Raw genomic sequence first — 19953 nt, forward strand, 5'->3', positions numbered from 1 at the left:
GTATCTTGCAGCACATAGTGTTAGAGACAAGGACACCTCATTTTTAACTGACTGTTGCCCTTCCATATGATGTAGTTCAGCCAGAGTTCCTGTATACAGGCCAGAGGTAAGAACTGGTTTTGCCTCATCTGAGATACCTTTCAATGCAGAGAAGTAGGTCTCAGATCAACAGCTCAACATAGTTCTCCAAGTTGAGTGCTATACCCTGGATTCCAATAATCTGAATACACTTGGTGAATAAACTGAATACAGAGAGATACAGGATTGATATGAACTTAGTAGACCTCTGTGGTGGAAGTCATGGCCTCCCTGGAAAGGATTTATATAGAGATTGTTCAGACCAACAGCTGGTTTTAAGAAACACAAGTTGTCAAGTTTCCTTTGTTGTATAAATATTTAAGTGACTGGGTTGGGATTCCTGATGGAGGAAAAGCTTGGGTTAGTGCCAACAGGTGAAGCTTTTATTAAACAGGAACATACAAACTCATTTCCCTTTCTCTTTTTAACCTAGAGGCCAATTATTGTGTATTTGTTCTTTTTTTCAGATAGTTCTGTCACTGTCTTAGCTGTCCTGTACCATGCCTGGTGATGACCATGGTGTCATTCTCCTGAGCAGACTGGTCTGTACTCAGCTTCCTGGCCTGCATTCTCCAGTAGATTCACCAAGCTGGCAACATAACAATGGAGCTGTTTGGTACCTTGGAGTCCCACTGCAAGGGTGTCTGAGCACCTCGCATTTGGCCCAGAAAATCTGCCCTTGCACACTCCAACGAGAGGGTTGTGAAGTCCTGGGGACTGCCGGTTCAGTTCACTACTTGGAAAGTATTTTGCCAGGTTACAGCTCTGGTTTAAACACTTGAGGTGAAAGCTGGTGGTGGGGAGTGGAGTGGTGGGTTCACCAGCAGCCTTTCTGCATTAAAGGCTCTGTTTGGAGATTCAGACGTCCTCATACCTCTGCTCTGATACGTGTGTGTTACACTCTTTCAGGTATCGACTTGAAAATACAGGTGGGGCTGTAGTTTTGGCTGATAGGGGTAAAACTTGTTCCAGTGGGTGGAAATTGGACCCAGAGTCAAGGAGTACATTTTTAAGCAAAGAGTGGTGCTTTCTCACCACTTCAGTGCCCTGCACAGGAGCTGTACTGTAGAGCTGCTGTTCTCTGGGATGGCTGTGCCAGCATCAGCAGGGCACACATGGCCACCTCCTGCCCTCTGCACTGGCAGTGGTTGCTGGCTGAGTCACTTGTTCCTGGTGGACACAAGCTGCTCTGCTCACTGGCAGACATAGCAACTGAAAGTCTCTGGCCTGCTTACAGCAGGTCTGACAAAGTGACCATAACAACCTTTTCTGCCCTGAAAATACCTTAATTCCTGGTAGGTTAAGAAATTACCCTGTGTGGTATAGCTCAGTGTTGCTAAACCCATCTTCTTTTGAGGATTGTGAAACAAATATCCAAGAGCAGATGGTACTAATCACTGCTGTAGCAACATATTCAGCTCCTGTTTTTGTGGTTTCTAAAGGCCTGTTTTGGCAAGACTTGTTAAAAGCTATTTGAGGAAGAACAGACAAGCTTTTGACACACAGTTCTATGTAAAATCTCTTCAGTTTTGCCAACGGTGTTTATTTGTAGAGACCTTGCATATTGTAGAGGCCACTGCCTGTTCCTGGCTATTCCCCAGAATGGAAACTTGAACCAATGATTTTTGTAACGAATGTGCAATAAATCTGTGGTAAAGCTTCTCTGTTAATGACTCTTGATTGAGTTCAGGTAGTTTTGACATACACAGATGAGGCTGTTTAGAGCTGGCCAAGCTTGCTTGACAGGCAGGGCCTCTCTTAATTGGTGTCTGGGAATGAAACCCAAACAAGGATGTCTCAACTGCGTGCTGAGCCAGAGTCCTTCCAGCCCCACTGGACACCCAAAGCTTCAAGGGCACAGCATTGGAGTGGAATTCTTCAGTGCTGAGGAGAACAGATCTGTGAGTGTGGAGGGAGCATACAGTCAAGTGGAGGAGAGCATAGCCAAAAAGAAGCGGCTAAAAATGTTGCTTTAGGTTGCTCTGTAAGGGCAGTCAAGCACTGCAAAAAGCCTGTCTTATCTTATTTTCCCTGGATGAATGCATGAGAAGCATGGACATTGTGTAAAAATGGCTTGCATTTGAGACTAGTGCAGGCTTGGGTATTGCAGAAAGCATCACTGGGTGTGTAGGCACTAACAGCTCACACATGGGGGAGGTGTGTTTGATTACCTTGTGTTACAGACTTCATGTAGCAACAAGAACACTTGATGGGGAGATCAGCTTCCTGGCTGGAGTGTGTTCAGCTCCAGCAGCTGTACAGTGATTATGCCTTTTGCTATTTTTGTTTTTCTTCAAGTTATTAGCTCTTGAGTAGACTCAGGAGTAGAATTAACTATTGCTTTGGAACTGGGGAGTTCCCCAGGCTTCAGGTGGGTGTTGGGGGAAACTGTGATCCAGCTGCCAGTGCTGCATGGTGACTGTCGCTTCTGAGAAGGATGGTATCCATTTCTAATGAGAATTCTGGGATGCCAGTAGAGCTTGTGACCACGGTGGCTTTCAGCTAAGATCCTTCCCCAGAGGATGTAAACTCCTAGGGGCTCAGGCCTGGCAGCTGGTTTGCATCAGAGTTGCTTTGCTCTTACTATTGGGAAACAGCTGGTTTATATGGAGTATGATGGAGCAGTTAATGCTGAAAGTAGAGCATTGTTCAGTGCAGGTTCCACGCAGGTGTGGTAGCTGCAGAACACAGGTTATGGGAGGGCAGTCCATGGGGGTGTTGTAATTCCAGTATGTATCCTTAAGATACCAGGTGTTTCCAGTGCAAAGCAGGGGTGTACGTAATGCTGGAAGCGTGAGTTGAATGTGTGAAGGTGCTGGGCAATATCTGCGTTGAAAAATGACAGTCTGCAGTTCTCGTAGTCCAGCAGGATGCCAATCCTTCTGGGAGGAATAGTAATTCTGATGTCAGGTGTCATCCCACTGTGCAGGAATTCATACTTGTGCCTGTAGGCAAGAAACACAAAAGAGCTGAAGACATCCTGGCTGCTGTCAAAGGGAAGCACTTGCTGCACACAGGTGCCCAGGTTGCTCACAAGAGTCAAAGGTGGTGATGTTAATGTGCCAGTGTCCATGGCAGAGCCAGCAGTGCAGCTGAGGCATGAGGGGAACTAGCATTTCTGCAGGCCATAGGTAGGACAGAGATCAAAACCAGTTGGGTATAGCTGGGTTTAGCCAGATACGTCGTTTCTGGGCTACACGGATCTTTTACCCTCTGTCTTCCCCCTGAGGTTTTGGTAACATTTACAGTTAAATTCTGCATCTCAGATTTTATTCTGATTTGTTCCTGGAACTGCCTGTTTCAATGTGACAACGTCTAATTCAATGACACTGTACCACAGAGAGACCCTTCAGCTTGATTCACTAGCAGTGTCTCAGAGTCAACGGAACTGGGTGCTTCAAAGATGCAAAGCTGCAAAAACACAAGTTCTGAAGCAAGAAAGTTGGGCAAAATAACGCATGCCAAATGCCTCTGTAAAAAAGCAGGAGGATTTGCTTATCCTTCCAACACCAATTTACAGTGATAACGCTGGAATATCAGAGGTGCCTGGTGCCTGGTCTGAGCCGATACAAAATCTCTGGCTTCTCTGCTTCCCTGCCTGCAGGTGTAAGAGGTGTCCCTGTCAGAGACCTGCAGCCTCCACAGCCCTTACCTTGAGGGTGTGATGATGTGCCTCATGCACCAGGATGAGTTGTTTGCCCCCAGGTGACCATGTCTCGGAGTGTTCTCAAAAGCCACACCAGTTCTGTACTCTGTATCTTCCTCAACTTCCACCTCCCAGTAATGCTTGCCTGGAAACGGGATCAGACTGCCCAGGATCGCAATACATCTGTGGGAGACAGGAGGACGTGTTTTGGCAGGGCCTCTCTATAATGCCCTTTACAGCGTTCAGATAGGTTCAGGTATGTATATACCTGGACATTACATAGCAATAAACAAAAGCCACTTTTCCTGTCTCCTTAGCAGTGCTGTGTGGATTTTTGACTCCAGTGAATTCCTCATGCTGAGGAGCTGACACCCAGCCTGCAGGTTTCTTTGTGACACCTGCCCTGTTTTTACTTGTGGGTTGCTTTGTATAAATGAGTGTCCTGGGCACTTCCAGGAAGAGGGAGAACAGCATCCTATACTGCCTGGGTTTTCTAGGAAAGTTATTACTTGTTAAAAAAGAGAAGGCTCTGGTGAACCCCAGCATAGCAGGGGAAAAAAGTCTACAGATTTTGAATTTTCTTTCCAAACAGCGCAGGGTTTTGAATGTTACTCACCATTAGGAACAGAGCACTGTAACAGCATGAAGTTCCTGGGGCAGCTGGGGAGGAGGAAACCTGTCTATGCTGTGTTTGGAGAGATTAGGAAGAATTGAACACAGTAGGGGAACTTGTAATATGCTGGTACCTGGGCCATGAAATGAATGATAGGAACGATGCGGAAAATAACTCTTTTGAAAGTTGTGTAATAGAGACAGACAAAGACAATGTGCTACAGAGAGACCCTGCAGCTTGATTTACTGGCACAGTCTTGGAGTCAAAGGAACTGGGTGCTTTGAAGATGCAAATGTGCAAAAACACAGGTTCTGAAGCAAGACAATTGGGCAAAATAACTCATTCCAAATGCTTCTGAAACACTCTAAGGTGGGAACATGAGTCCTGTAAGATTACACCTCAGCTTTTTCTTGGGGAAAGTATATGGTGTATTAGCTGTCATTGTCAAGGGGGACAGCAGGTTTCAAACATGTACAACTTTTATGTTTCTATGGTAGTGTCTAAAGTTGTAAGTTACAAAAGAAAAGGATGTTGCTGGCAGACTGAGCTCTTCTAGGCAATGCTGAGAGCTGCACTCAGCATTTGGAGGGCCTGGTGTGTGAGGATGGGCATGCAGAACACAATAGCTGTACTCTGCCTCTGCAGCTGCACTTGCTTAGAGTCAGTGTACAGTTCATTACAAGTGCATGTAAATGTCTTGGGAACAGCTTAAAGGCTGCTGAAATCAGGACTCAGAGGGGCTGTGTTGCTACTGCTTGAGAAGGAAAAGGAATGATGCCAAATGGATGGGTAAACATCTGTGAACAAAACATGACCGTAGTAACGAGAGCTGCAAAGCCACCAAGGCAAACCTGGGCTGCACTGAAGAAGCTGCCAGGGTTAGGAAATACATCAGCCTTTAGGAGACCACAGAAACTTCAGAAAGAAGAGTTTGCCATGTAATTTCCTTGCAGTATGAATGTTAGGCATGAGAAGTTCATGTGAAAGTTCATAGTGGTACCAAAACCTCAGCCTTCAAATGAGATGAGTGCCAGTTCTGGCTGTTGACGTGAAACATAAAAGAATCCTGTAGAGTGGGATGAAATCCTGTTTAAGATTACCCTGATGGCTTTAATGAATAGGATCACCAGTCTCCCAACTCTTTTCTACCAAGCCCTCTAGTAACACTGCATTTCCATGGAGGGACTAAGTTGTAGACTTGTATTATCCTGGGATGCAGATGCCTATCCTGGTTATATGGTGTTTCTGTGGTTTTGACTGGAAATAGGCATTTTGGAAAGCTTAGTCTCTCACTTCAGTGGCAAAGGGCCTAATTATTTTTTGAAAGTAATACCTGTTGGTCCAAATAGTATCAGTTATATTTTTCAGCAAGAGGTAAGTTTTCGGATCCCTCTCCTTTCCTTAGCATTTGTTATGGCACCTAAATACCTGTTCGAATTTAGCTCAGTGTGCCAGACGTGTAAGTAGGCTTGTACATAATTGTGGCTGCTGCATCTGTAATCCTCTTTAAGAACTTGCTTTATCTTCCAAGTTCCAAAGAGCAGCTGGAGAGAGAGATTTCAACTCAAAAAATTAAGCAGAGCTGCTGAAAGCCCCATTAGACATTTCCTGGCACCTGTTAAAAAAACCAAAGAAACTGAAATGCTTCTGTATACCTTGTAAAGCTGTTATCATAGACAGGCAGATCACACTCTGGGTTTTCCAGTTCATCACATGAAATGGTAAATCCATCATCTAGAATTGCCAGTAAAGGATGGGCTGTGTCCTCATTGAGGTAGAAGCAGGTGCCTGCAAGAGAAAATGCCTGAGGATAACTCCAGTAATTCCTTATAGCATTAGGATTTGCAGCAAGGGTATGAAATGTTTGGGTCCACAAAGAGATTCACCAATGCTCTAGAAAGAATCTGTGGCTGATATGGAGAGGACAAGATCATTTTAAAGTTTTTCTAATAAATGGGTGTTTTACAGCTTAACACTGTTTAGTTTCAGCCTTGTGAAAAGCAGGGGACTTAGCCTGGTTTTGAACCCCTCCAGGGCTCAAAGCTGCAGGCATTGTGCAGGAAGTAGCTGTTCAGAGATGAGGGGTCATCCCTGCAATGGACTGTCTGGTTTCAAGTAATCTATTTTTAATCACTGAAATGAGAAAGGGGGCTTAAAGGAGCCTCCATGGCCTCACACATCCACATAAATGCTGGGCACAGTTTGAAGAGAAAGGATCCCTCATGCTTCAGCACCTCCCTGGTCAGATGAGCCCTCAGAGAAGTAAGTCCAGCCCAGGATACAAATGCTTCTGCCTTTCTCCCTGCAGAGACTTCACAGAGCAGGTCTGATGCACTGGGCCCTGAGGAGTAGCCACGAGTGGCACAGCTGCTGTGTGTACTTGGTGCTTGTTTATCCACCCCAGAAAGGATCAAAGGCCATTCCCAGTGTTGGAGGTGGGTTCTTGCAGCTGACAGATCAATTTGCATCAGCTGTTTGCATAATGTAGACTCCGAAAAGATAAATCTCCCCATGGTAATCCCAAATGAAATCATTGTAATCAAACTGCAAGTTACTTCATTGCAAATACAATACAAACAATGACAGGGCAATTACAGGCATGTGCTGCTGAAAACAAACACATGCTGTGCAAACAGAATGGGCAATTTCAAATATTGAGTTTGATTTAAGCAGTTGGAATACACACAAACGATGGTAACACAATGACCGTCTTCCTCTCCAGGGATTTAAGGATGAGCATTTCTTTTCTGTGGCGTCACTGCTGTGTGGCAGACAGTTTTACTGAAACATAACCTTGGGTGGTCATCTTGCTGAACAAATACAATTTGCAAATCTCTCACAGAAGGTAAGGGCAGAAGAGACACAGGTAAGGTGTGAACATATCTGGGAGTGGTGTGGGAGATTTGAGACGAGCCGGTGAAGTTGCAGTGTCATTGCAGCAGTGATGAAGGTGAGCACTGGTGTCTGCTAAATGGCTCTAGAAAGTGCTGTCTCAGCCATACTTTCCAGCAGCAGCTTCACTACATGGTAATCTCTGAAGTAAAATCACACTACAGCTTTCCTCACTGGTGTGTCAGTGCTTTGCAGGCTGGCAATATGTGGGCATTGGGTTGATACTGTCTATTAAAATGTTTAGAAATTAGTAACTTTCAAGTATCAAATGTATCAGACAGCAATAATATAAATTACAGAGCTAAAGCAATGCACTTACGGTCACAAGAAGTTGGTTTTTTGATTCCTAAAAGGTTACCAGGTGTGTAATTAGATGAAAGAGATTAGGACCTGGTCCAGAGGCCATCGAAACCAGCAGGAATCTTTCTGTTAAGGTAATGCTACAATAGGCTGCTGGAGTTGTTCCAAGTTGTACAGTACCTGTGGTGTGTATCAGGACAGGTTCACTTCTTTCACTGGAGCCACCCAGGTTTTGGGCTCTGACACAGATGTGATACTTTTGAGCTGGCTGGAGGTGAATTAGGACTTCACAGTTAGGGATTCCAACAATAGATCTACAGAAAATAAATCCATGGAAAATGATAGGGTAGAACAAAGGTAGATCTTTGAGATTATTTTTCTGAGCAACAAAGAAGAAATTACACCTCTCTTGTAATCCATCAACAACATTTTACCTTGCACTGTTGTCAGTAGCAGGGCAAGAGAGAGTCTGTGGCAGACTGCAGATTTTTACATTTTACATTTGCTTCTGCCCTTTTCCCATACCCATAATTCTCATATACTAATTTTTGATTCACATTTATACAACTAGTTTTACTAAGAGGATTATTTATAAATGTCAATTCACCAGAAGGTCATGGGTCCTTTCTTAGTCCTATCAGATGCCACATGATTGAAATGGTTTCATCTCTACAGGTCATGGGCTCAATAGAAGAGTAACTCACTCAGTAATAGTATCATCATTTTCTTCATCTGTCAGCTTGGACAATTCAACTGTGTAGGAATCAACAGGGTTAATGTCTCTGGATTCCCAGCACACCAGTGCTGCATTTTCACAGCTTCGGATCTTTTTACTCTTTATGGTAGGTGGTGAAGGAGCTAAAAAGTAGGTAAAAGAACAATTCTAAGCTGTTGCTTGAAGATGTTTGCAACCAACATGATTTGAAGACTTAAAAAAATAGAAAACCATTGTTTACTAATACTGTATAGTTAAAGAAACCTGCCTCCCCAATGGACAATAAACAGCAGGTAGAGTGATTGACAGTACTAGTTAAAGACTTCATTTGGACTATAAAGGTTCCAAGAGAATTAAACAGAGAAGTAACATAAAGACTGATTACACAGCTGTTTTCTATCATTAGTTTTATCTTTGTCATAAAAGTGCATCTCTTCTCTGTTCTGAGATGTCAAAGATATCTGGAACAAGTACTTGAAGGTCTCACACTGACTTGCTCAATCTGATGTCAGGATTTCACACAATGTCCTTGACTGCACTGCAGTTAAAAAGAACAGCATAACAGGTGAATCCACAAAATACCTATAGGCCAATAAAAGAAGAGCTGGCATTCATCTGTCAGAACCAGGAAACTTGAACCTTATTCACAGCTGGTCTACATGCTTGCATTTAAATAAGTTATTTTGTCTCTCTGCTTCTGTTTCTTCCATTCTAAGACAGGGACAATTGGCATGACAGGCTCTCCAAATAAAAGTAAGGAATTCCCATGCAGTCAGTAGGCATACATCAGAAGAAAGAAAGTGCCCAGAAAACATTACTGGCATAAAATTCAGAGATGATTTTGAATTTCACTATGAAGGTCACAAAGTCATATGAATAAAATATTTTTACCTGTTACATAAACTGCTCTTTCACTTGGTGGACTGATACCAGAGGCATTTAAAGCACTGACCCAAAATTCATACTGTGTATTTGGCACCAGATCAGTGATGGTACAGTATGTTTCTTTGACTTTCAGTGTATGCTCTGAAATGACAACAACAAAGCATTTACAGTGCCTTTACACAGTTGCCCACTCTTCCCCAGAGCTGCATCACATCGTGGAGTTGGGGTGCATTGTTTTGTGTGCTGGGTCCAAGAGAGCTCCTCGTGCTCCACACCCTTTGAGCAGCTGTCAGGCAGTTTTACAATGCCTTCCTCTAAAGCAGCATAAATCAGATGGGACAAAAGATGAAGCTATTTTACTACTCATTTCTCATTCTTCATCCTATAAAATTTGGATAGCTTCTGCTTTTCTTTCTCAACTGGCCATTGGCACTCTACTGGCTTCCACTTTTGAAGGTTCTTTGTATGCCTGTGCATCTTAGGGAGTTACAGCCTATTACTAGCACTAAGATAAGCTGTAAAATCATCTGGGGGTTTCAGTGCGTGTGCTGGTGATATGATGATTTGCTCTTTTAAAATACTGTGCTTTGCTGTGGATGCAGCACGTGTGTCTAATGCAGTGCCCACCCTCCAGAAATCCTCCTGACTCCATCCACTGTCCCCTTCCCATTCCTGCTATCCCTGCTGCTGCCATGTCCTGTCTTTGCTCCTGTGACTGGTCCTGCTGCAGCTGGCAGCATGGCAGACCTGGCAGGGGAAGAGGGACAAAGCAGATGGTGGTGGCAGATATGACAGTTTTGGTGGCAGAGTGCACAAGGCGTGCAGAGGCACTTTGGAATCAGCTGGGTTTGCCAATGGAGGGCTGAGGTGTCCCCTTGGGCCCAGGCCTCCTTACCTGCTTGCTCATCACTGTGCATCTCATTGCTCACTGGTTTGTAGCACAGCTGGTAGCACTCCACAGTGTCATCTGAGAAGAGGCCCCAGCAAACTCTCAGTGAGGTGCCAGTTGCTGCATTGGGAGCCTGTGGATTGATCACAGGGGCACAAGGAGCTGCAGAGGGGAAAACAGGTCAGTTTTTGAATGTATAATCATGGTATGTTGTACCTCTCCTCTCACAAAGGTGTTTGCACAAAGCCTTGGCACTGAACAGGGTCATATTCTTCCCACATGGAGAAAAGTCAGGAGCTGACTCTGTAAACAGTTGCAGATGATAATCAGGTCGCTGGTGTGTGAGAAGTAGTCTTGCTTCAAATCAAAGTCAAAACAACAAAATAAATAAGCCTCAGCCTACCCCTTCTCTGTAAACTTGGCCTCCCCTGCTCTGAGGGCTGTTCCAGTGAGCACAACATCTGCCACTGCTGCCAACCACCCTGGGGATCAGGGAAAAGCTCTACAACAGGGGGTCAGCAGCACAAGCAAACATGAACCAAATGCCATTTTATGTTAAGAAAAGAGAGCATTGGGTGTAAAAAAAAGAATATTGTTCTTCCTGACTATTTGTGATGCACCAGAAAAGATTTAAAATTTTGGGATTTTTTTGGCTACTCAAAATTTGTTTATGTTGTGCTGTTTCCTGTGGATTATGGGGAAAAAATGCTTGCTAAATAGCAGAGGAATAAGTCGCTGAAATCTGTTTACCAAGAGAAGCTGTGTAAGTTATTTAAAATAGTCTGGGGTTCCTCTCTATTTTCTTCAAGCAACTACAAGGTAAGACAAGTTATTACCAACTAAGCATGCCTGACCCCTCAACAGAAGGGGGTAATCTTCATGAGTCTTCTAGGAAATCATGCAGCAAAAGCAAGGAAGTCCCAATTTAACAGTAATTCTGGTAATTTTATTTCAAAACAAATGGGAAAAAATATCCAAAAATATCTTCCAGCGTCTCTGTATATATAGGTAAACAAAAAAAAAACTAGAAGGAAAACTAGGGAGAAGTTAATTCTGCCTTTGCAGATCTCCTTTAAAAGAAGTAATGCTTAATACATATCCTTACTTAAATGTAAATAGGTCTGAAATAATGATCAGTTAGGAAGAGTACCTGGAATAGCATTAATGGAGTTCATTAGTTGTTCAACTTCAGAGACGTCTATGACCCGCTCTTCAAACTCTGGCAGTGTTGAAAGCTCTAAATCCACTTCTTTCTTTAAGAATTCTTCCAGCCTGTAATTGTAGGGGGAAAAAAATAATGAATAATTGGAAGTACCATAGTGTCAGAGATATCTGTCTATGATACCTATTGGTAAGAGAAAAAGAACAGCAGACTTCAAATTAACATCTATTTCCTAAAAAATAATTTCCAGTGTTTTCATAGCTATACAAGCTCAGCCTCCCTGTGCCTATAGGTTGGAGATACATGGCCATCAGTGCTCCAAGATGCCAAAGAGAGCTGGCTGCTGCTGGCACTGAGGGCCACCCTTGTGTGCCCTGCTCCTGCAGAGAGCTGGCTGCACACAGCGTGCTGCCAGGGAGTGAGGTGTGCCCAGCACCTTGCTGTGGGAAGCACCCTATCAGCACCATACCTTTCCTTATTTTGAATTTCCACTATTCCTAATTCAGGACCTCGTGGCTCCAGGTGTTGTAAATTTGAAAAAAAGGGGTATCTTTTCTATGTGTTTTCATGAACAATAACAATCAATTAAGAGGGTGGTTCTTGCATGTGATTTAGTGTGCCCTAAAACTTCTTCCAATTGCTCCAAGATTTTTCAGTATCTGTTTTGAGCTCCCACAGCCTGACTTTCTACCCCACTATATTAATGCATGCATAAGCCTGTTAGAGTATATTTAGGGAGCTCAGTTTTAGTCTCATTTCTATCCAGAGCATTTCTTTTAAGAGCTTTAGCAATCCTGTTTCTCAGTGAAATTAGTTCCTTATTACTAAGCTGAAAACACTGATTTATTCAGGCTCTAACTCTCCTTTCGGATTTCTTGAAATTGGATCCAAACAAGTGTTGAGTGTTCTTAGAGCAACTTTTTCTGATGCACTTTAAAACAAAAATACTAAATATTTCAGCAGCTCTAGTGGCTTAGACAACATTTGTGTGCCTGAACAAAGTCCAAAACACCCAAGTGTCTCCAGTAACCCATCCAATTAGCAGGAAGAAATGTGACACAAAATCCCAGACTGTGATACTACCTGTCAACCATGGTTACTGCTGCCTGTTGGGAAAAAAAGAGAGAGTGTTAAAGATAGAAAAGTCCAGAGTCAGACTACATCATGCTGTTGACCTGTCTTACATAAATTGCCCCAAATGCAGCCCTTGGAGTGAAGTAATTGGCTCTCACCCAGCACTGAGAACAAAGCCAGCCCAGTCTATTCAAATGGACAGATCTTGGCTGAATTTACAGTAAGATAATGAGCACTATCAGGTAGTCATCAGTGTCTGCCCATCTAGACTTTAGACCAATTCCTCCCTTGGTTGTCCGAAGTGCCAGCAGATCCCTCACAAACAAAAACCAAAATCAGCTGGGCAAAAGAACTCAGTGAAATGGTCTGCACTGGAGGGAGTCTGAGCAGTGCATGTAACTGGAAGGCAGATGTACAGTCCCTGGAGAAATCTAAGCAGCTGAGAGCTCATGACCAACAGGTATTCACTTCTTGATGAGTAATGGTTCTTAGGGGTGATGTAAAACTGTTTACAAGCTAAGGAGAAAATACTGCAGAAAATCTTTGCATTTCAGAGATGCAGAGGAATGGGGAAAAGTCAGCTCACATGAAGAACTCAGCAGGTTGGAGTCACACAGCAAACTGACCCACTGGAGTAGACTGGAGGTGTTATGAGATTTGTTTGTTGTCCAGTTCAGAAGTTACTGTCACTGTGCTACAGAAATGCTCCCACCCACCTGAGTCACAGGACAGCTCAGGTTAGAGCAATCACTCATCATCAGTGAAAATTCTCATTTTTTTCCAATTATTTTTCTACCTGCCAAAGAAAAATACCTTCTTGGCTCCACCTCAAGAGTGGGATTTCATCCATCACTTTGCAGGAGCTCTTGATTAGTTTGGAACCTCCTGTTCAGCTGAACTTTCCTCCAAAATGAGCAAGAATAGGAAACATCTTCTTAAGTGATTGCATCAGCCTGCCTGCTGTGAGCCCAGAATAGAGCAAGAGAGCTGAACCTGCACAAGGCAAGGAACACTAAGTGCTTCCAGAGTTTCCCCAGACAAGCATTTCAGCAAGATATCTTCTCTCTGAACTCCAGAGTGACTCACAAATCAATGAGCATCCAAGTTACAAACTTCTGCTTCTGCATTTTGTCCCCATTCTGTTGCCCTACTAAGTCAATGCCACCATGCCAAGCAACTGGAGCAGTGACAGCACCATGGACTGAGCATCCCAAATTCTCCCTAGCAATAAAGCTGCTTGGGACTTCTCAGATAGGGACTACTTGCAAGCAGCAAAAAGCACTGAGAAGGGGCTTTGACAGTTAAAGCTCTTTACCTTCATAAATTCAGCTTTGTCATTTTCCAGGAAAAGCTCCTGGGTTTCATCTGTCAGCTCCTTGCAGGTGTCAAGATGTTTCCCACAATTGACCAGCTGCTCATACAGAACTTCCAGCTTCTGCCTCTTCTCTTCTCCCAGTGCATCCAGCTGTTCTTCATACTTCTGAGCAAGCACTTGCACTGCATCGTTGTAATGCACCTCAAAGTTCTTCTCCTGCCTCCCAAAATTTTCCTGCAAGGCATTTGAGGGTTGGCATTGAGCTTGGCATCAAGCCTGATCCATAGGTCATCCAGAGGAAAATCTTACTCTGGTCTGCCTAAAATTCTCCTTACCAGAGAGGTAATGTGTCATGATTTAATTCACAAAACTAGGACACAGTACCAGTTCACAGAGGCTGTAATTTGACTAATGTGCATTTTTAGGGGTTTGCTCTGATAAGTCACCTCCAACGAGGCACAAAAGTGTTGGATTTTGTTCCAGGCATAAGAGCAACAGAAATTACAACAAGAACAATGATGTAAGGGAACGTAAACCCAGGGAGCACAACTAGGATATATCCCAGCCATAATCTCACAAGCGTTTCCACCAACACAGTCGAGCACATCCTTCCATGGAAGAAACCATGGCAACTCAGTGGGGTTCATGGATTTGTGCTGAGGGAGCTGAGCAGCTGGTATCCTCACTCACAGCTGGAAAAAGCATTCGGAAGGAAGATTTAAGGAGCAGGCAAGGCTTTACTGCCACTGCTCAGGCACTGATGTCCTCCTGTGCCACATGCAGCAGAGAAAAGACCGTAGTGCCTTGAGTTATTGCTTCAGTTTGAACTTGCTGCCAGCTGACCTCCTTCCCCTGGGGCCAAGCTGACAGCAGCCGAGCAGGAGCTCAATTCTTGAAGTCATCACCTTGAAGCAACTGGTCCAAGGACTTGTCTGGATCTGACACTTCTGTGAATGAAGCTGAGGGAACACACTGCTGGATGGATAGTTAGATCACAGCTCTTTGGCCGTTTAAAAGTAAGATGACATGAGTGGTGGCCACTTTATTTCTGAATGCAAATTTCTGTGCAAATTATAAATGTGGTTTTACTAGCCCACTTGAAAAAATAATTAGGATGAGTTTTCCTGAGTACTTGAATCTAGGCAAACCCCAAGATAACTGTGCTCTGGTACTGTAAGTACTCACCTCATTAACAACTGAGCACTACGAATGTCAGTATGACTGTCAAAACTGTTTAGCCCCACTACCATAAAGTTAGCCTAAGAAAAAATGCCTTACCTCTACAGTGATGAAGATTTCCTCCAAATGGCTGGCAACATTTTCCATCTGAGCAATCTGTTCTTCCAACTTGCACATGTTTTTATGGATCTCCTCCTACAAAACACCCAGTGTGATTCTTACTATGTCTGAAAACAGTTTTAGAGGCACCACGGTACACCTGTGTTACTCTCACCTTTTCACTTTCCACGGCATTGGGGAGCTGAGCAACCTCGTGATCCTTGTGCTCACCAAATAGTTTGTCAAAAGCTCGGATTGGTATCTTGCAGGTAGAACAAAAAACATCTGCTGCTTCTTCCTCTTCCTCCTCCTCCTCCTCACTGACAGCCTGACTGTTCCACTCATCTGACATGCCACCACTGCTTAGCCCCCCTCTGGACCATATGTTGCTCTCAGCCTCATCATCTGCTCTGGCTTTGCTCTGATTTTCACCTTGAGAAGCCTCATCAGGAAGTCCTTGTTGCTTTGTGCTTTGACTTGGATCTTTCACTGAAGACCTGCTTTTTGATGAGTTATATGTGGAGCCTTGTGATCTTGCTTTTTCGGTGCGAGCAGGTGGCCATCTGCTCTCCACCTTCTCCAGATGTCCTTCAAGAAGCTCAAGCTCTTTTTCTCTATCCTCATCAAGTCCATACATCTTAGCCAACTCTGCAACCTCCTTTTCTAAGTCATAGCCAGCTTCTGGCGGGCGCTGAACTTTTTCACTACTCAGTGCAAATTCCCTTCTCGTATCCCCCAGAGATCTGTCTCCTCGACCAGAGAGCTCTTCAGGAAAGATATCAAACCTCTCCTTTGATCCATAAAGATCCATGTGATAAAATATCAAACCTTCAGTCTCAGGGTCACTAGACTCTGGGACTGGTGGGGAAGCTGAATGATCGCATGACTGGCCACTGGTCTCATAGTCTCTCGTGCTGCCAGATCTGGATGACATTGGTATCCTCAGCGAGGCTTCTGAGATGGTGAGTCTCAAGCTTGTAAAAGATAAGAAAGATCTTTAGCTACATACTTAGATATCAAGCATGAGGTTTTCTTGCTTAAAAGTATATATATGGAATAGATTTGGCTGAGGACTGCTCAGGTTCTGGAGGTAGGCATGGGAAAGACCAAAGTCAGTACCTTCACTCTGTAAGTGAAGCTTCTGAAAGGAAGCCACAGAAAGCTTGTTTTTTTCTCACCTCAGTGCAAAGCACAACAGAGAGCTGTCTCTGGTGTGCACCCTCTTTTCTGAGGCTCATCTGTGACCCTGATGCCTGATTTCCAAACTGTGGAGTAGTCTTGTCCTCAGCTCAACACTGTGACTGTGCTTCAGGCACAGTTAATGCTGTTCTGTGCAATTGGAAATAGCCTGGTTTGAAGTCTGCTTGCCCTTCAGCTGCTGTCAAGCATGTTTTCTGAACTGTCAGTCAGGCATAATGTAGAATGTCCTCTGTTGTGACCACTGATGCCACAGAACACACTAGTAAATGCCCTGAAAAGTCCTGTTCTGGATTTTTTAAGCTGCCATTCTTAATACTGAGACTTGAGTCCAGGTCTTGGGTCCTTTCTAAAAAATACTGCAGAGAAAACATACTGCCCTTTGGGGCTTCTCATGTGCTGTGAAAAATAGATATTTTAACATATGAAGCATGCAGTAACTAGGGAGCAAGGCAGGGCATTGACCTCTGCACTGAGAGATGCCTGCTTTGACCCCAACCTTGCATATTTTGTCCATTCTGTGCAAGGAGGGAGGTGTGAAAAGAGCATGTGCACGTGACATACAAATCTGTACGATAAAGCAGATGCACATGGGACAACATTAAAAGTGCAAAGGCAATTTTAATGCTGATTCCCCAAGCCCACTCCTTCCAACCAGCCTGTATCAACAGCAGTGAAATAATGCTAGTACAGAGTCAGAGATCTCTCTGAGCTGAAACCTCCCCGCAGTCCTCCACTGCTCACCAGCATGAATGGAATCATGGCTACAAAACTACTCAGATCAATTTCATCAGCAGTTTAGTACCACAAGCAAAAGAGTTCATGGAAAAATTTCAGCTGAATATCAATTAATCTGTAGTTACATCTAGTCCTAGCTAAGTGAAGCATATGAAAGCTTTAAAATCACTTTCTCACAGAAAAAAAAAGCCAAAAGATTGGTCAGACATCAATGTTACCAGAGCTTCTGGATAAGCTTTCACATAAGTTTGCTTTCAAACTACTTTTTATGGTCTTTTTAGTTTTGAGTAGCTCCTATTTCCTCAAAGTTATTTCAGCAATACTTTACTAATTTTCCTGAGAATTGCTTAGCTAACAGAGTCAACACAATCAGTGACTTATTAGAAAGCAACTTCCCAAACCAGTGAAAAATACTGAGACATTTTGCACTCTCTGGTTTTATATCCCTGGCTGAGTCCAGCCTTACGGATCTGTAAGAAAACCCACACAGAAGTTCACCATGTGTCTTCTGGCACTGCAGACATGGGTGTGGATTCTACAGCTAGCAATATCCTACTATAGACAAAAACACTGGTTAGGCAGAAATACTATTTATGCTAAAGGCAGTAAAATAAATCATGCAAATTCTAACATTTTATAAAGAGAAGAGGTCTTGACACATACCAGAAAATGTTGTCTGGCTCCCGCAAAGACTTTTTTCCCCATAATTATAACAATAAGGCTTGCTTTAGAAGATACTACTAATTAGAAAAGTGAATTAACATGTAGTTTTCCTACCAAAATGAAATAAAATATATTAAAATAAGCATAATTAAGCTTGTCTGCAATCCTGCTGCCTAATTAAGATTTTCAGATGATTGCTCAGTGTTTGCTTGCTTTGCAGGCACAGATAAAATTACATGAAGCACGTTTAAGTCCGTGACCGTCAATTATCGTAAATAAACAACAAAGAATGTTACTACCTAAAAACTTGCCTTCTATCTTAGGACGTCATAAATTCTTCTGATAGATCAGATGGCATCAAAGTTAACTTCTATTCCCCCTAGTAAAAATTAATTCATACGAAAGCAATTCCTTTCCACTTTCCTATGACTGCAGTTGGAAGACTTATTGCAGTAACCCTACCCTGCCTCTTTGCTCAGATAGGCACATGCCAGCAATGAGCAATGGCACAAATATAGATGTGCCCCAGCTGTCCTTCAGCAGCGTGCTACTTGAGTGTCACCAGGATGAATGTCATACACTGAGAAAAGGCTCTGAAGGTTGATTCCTGGATCTGAAGTACTTAGAACAGTTACAGAGCCCTCACTAAAGTCAGAGTACCCTCTCACTTTTGGAGGTGGTATTAATAAACCCTGCAGAGCTCAGTCATTGCCTCTGGGTGTGATTTCCAAGGCTGGGGTGTTAGGCAGAGTATTTTGTGTGGGATACACAAAACGTGCAAACAACTCACATGGCTGGACATGTGCTTACAGAGTTGCACAACTTAGTGGAAGTATCTGTTCTGTTCTTTGCAAGCACTTACTGGTGAAGTCCTCTCTCAAATTAGCAGGAGCTTTTCTATGGGCTGAGTTGGAATCATGATCATATATTGGAAAAAAAGATTAAAATTTAGAATTTAGAAAAGAAAAATCATACTGTTGCATATGCCTGTTATACATATGCATACATCCTCACCCTGTGTGTGTATGCCAGACCTCTGGAAAGCTAATTACAGTGAAGAAAGGGGCCAATGGCCCTGCTAGGGAGGTTTTCATAGGAACATATCCCTTCAGTCTGTGCTCAGTAGGGGTACACCTGATAAAAACCAGGCTGTGTATTACCACTGACTATTGTGACTGCTGTAGCACTCGAGCTTTGCGTATCTGCTCAAACCCACAGCTGCCCAGCACACACAGGCTGCTGCTTGTGAACACACTACTGAGCCAGCCTTGCTGGCAATACATTTTTAAGCGTTTGAGAATGTTGTATTATAAATGGCTTGAGCTCAGGGGATACCACAAGGGACAATGTCTATTAGATCTTGACACAGCTCTGCTTTTTCCTCCTTTTCCAATTATCTTGGTGTCATTTCCTCACTTTTCTAGCTGTGCAATTGTTTGCTGTTTGGTGAGGAATCACAAGTTAATTGCCCATGTAGGCACGATCTCATTACCACTAACAGTGCTTCTATCATCTGTGAGATTAGAGTAGAAGTGTTTTCACAAAAGTGATGCAGCCCTTACTGAAACATTTACATTTATGCTGTCTGACAGATCTGATTAATTTTTCAAACGAGAGCTTATTTTTGCTTTGTGTTAAGCTACGCTACCTTGTAGACCTTAATTTCTCAAAAAATAAGCAGTGTCAGCTTTGCTGCCAAAGACTGGAATATAACACTTGGTGGATAGTGAACTACATTCTACCTTGGACACAGGCCTGAATAAGAGAGCAGTGACACTGCTCTTATTCATTCACACCGCTGCTCTTTGCTCCCCTCGGTGCCTGTGAGGCAGCGTTTGGGTGGCATTTATACAAAGCACAGTGACCTTGGGGCTGAGCTGGGTGTCAGGACAGGCACCCTTTGGCTGTTTGTGGGTGCAGGGCCCCAAGGTTCGGGTGCTGGCTCAAGGCAGCGTGGGGAAAGAATGTGGGGGTTTACCTGGCTTTGCAGAAAGCAACAACTCGTGGACTTCTGCGAGGACCACAGGAATGATGGCTTGGAGGAAAACTGCCCCTCACGCAGCAGCATAAATGCAGGGCTGTGTTCCGTGCTCCCTGCCCACCACTCCTCACAGAAACAGTGGTTTATTTCACAAAGCTTTCCCCTTCCAGTACCTGAACGAAATACATAGGAAAGATGGGGCAAGACTATTTGCAAGAGCACGTACTGACAGGACAAGGGGGAACGCGTTCAAATTGAGAGTAGTTTTAGATTACATATTGGGAAGAAATTCTTTACTGGGCGGTGAGGGTGGCGAGGCCCTGGCACAGGGAAGCTGTGGTTGGCCCATCCTTGAAGGTGCTCAAGGCCAGGCTGGATGGAGCTCTGAGCAACCTGGCCTGGCGGAAGGCGTCCGCGCACACGGCAGAAGGGCTGGAACTCCACGATCCCGTGAAATCAGGCTTTCCCGGGACCGCCCCTCTCGCACCTTTTACTGCAGCACTGTTTATTTTCCACGCCCGCCGTGA

General features: G+C 43.8%; 2 protein-coding genes across 8 annotated transcripts in view; one reads left to right on the forward strand and one right to left on the reverse strand.

Moving 5' to 3' along the window:
- The window catches only part of PDE8A (phosphodiesterase 8A), a 153362-nt gene extending 151622 nt beyond the window's left edge, over nt 1-1740 (forward strand). For all 5 annotated transcript variants that reach the window (XM_039557607.1, XM_039557608.1, XM_039557609.1 and 2 more), the window contains one exon: nt 546-1740. The gene's annotated coding sequence lies outside the window, so the exon portion shown is untranslated. The remainder of the gene's footprint in view (nt 1-545) is intronic.
- FSD2 (fibronectin type III and SPRY domain containing 2) lies at nt 440-19593 on the reverse strand. Of its 3 annotated transcripts, none has more exons than XM_010391117.4 (13): nt 19424-19593; nt 15023-15821; nt 14848-14943; nt 13570-13803; nt 12264-12286; nt 11169-11290; nt 10025-10180; nt 9136-9270; nt 8234-8387; nt 7710-7843; nt 5993-6125; nt 3731-3907; nt 440-3023 (listed from the first exon to the last, which is right to left on the reverse strand). In XM_010391117.4, the coding sequence occupies exons 2-13, from the start codon at nt 15779-15781 to the stop codon at nt 2771-2773; spliced, it is 2376 nt and encodes a 791-aa protein (XP_010389419.2). In that variant the 5' UTR covers nt 15782-15821; nt 19424-19593; the 3' UTR covers nt 440-2770. The 3 variants fall into 3 exon arrangements, with proteins under 3 accessions (XP_010389419.2, XP_019136488.2, XP_010389418.2); XM_019280943.3 differs by lacking the exon at nt 19424-19593 and adding an exon at nt 17745-17863; XM_010391116.4 differs by lacking the exon at nt 19424-19593 and having other exon boundaries at nt 15023-15824.
- Nucleotides 19594-19953: the final 360 nt, after the last annotated feature.

Source organism: Corvus cornix, chromosome 10, assembly GCF_000738735.6.
Source record: "Corvus cornix cornix isolate S_Up_H32 chromosome 10, ASM73873v5, whole genome shotgun sequence".
Lineage (NCBI taxonomy): Eukaryota > Metazoa > Chordata > Aves > Passeriformes > Corvidae > Corvus > Corvus cornix.

Coding starts and splice junctions, on each gene's coding strand:
- FSD2 (XM_010391117.4), bottom strand. CDS start 15,781: ATGTCATCCAGATCTGGCAGCACGAGAGACTATGAGACCAGTGGCCAG. Junction 8,388..9,135: donor AAGAGCAGTTTATGTAACAG/GTAAAAATATTT, acceptor CCTACTTTTTAG/CTCCTTCACCACCTACCATA. Junction 6,126..7,709: donor TGTCCTGATACACACCACAG/GTACTGTACAAC, acceptor TTTCTCTTGCAG/GCACCTGCTTCTACCTCAAT.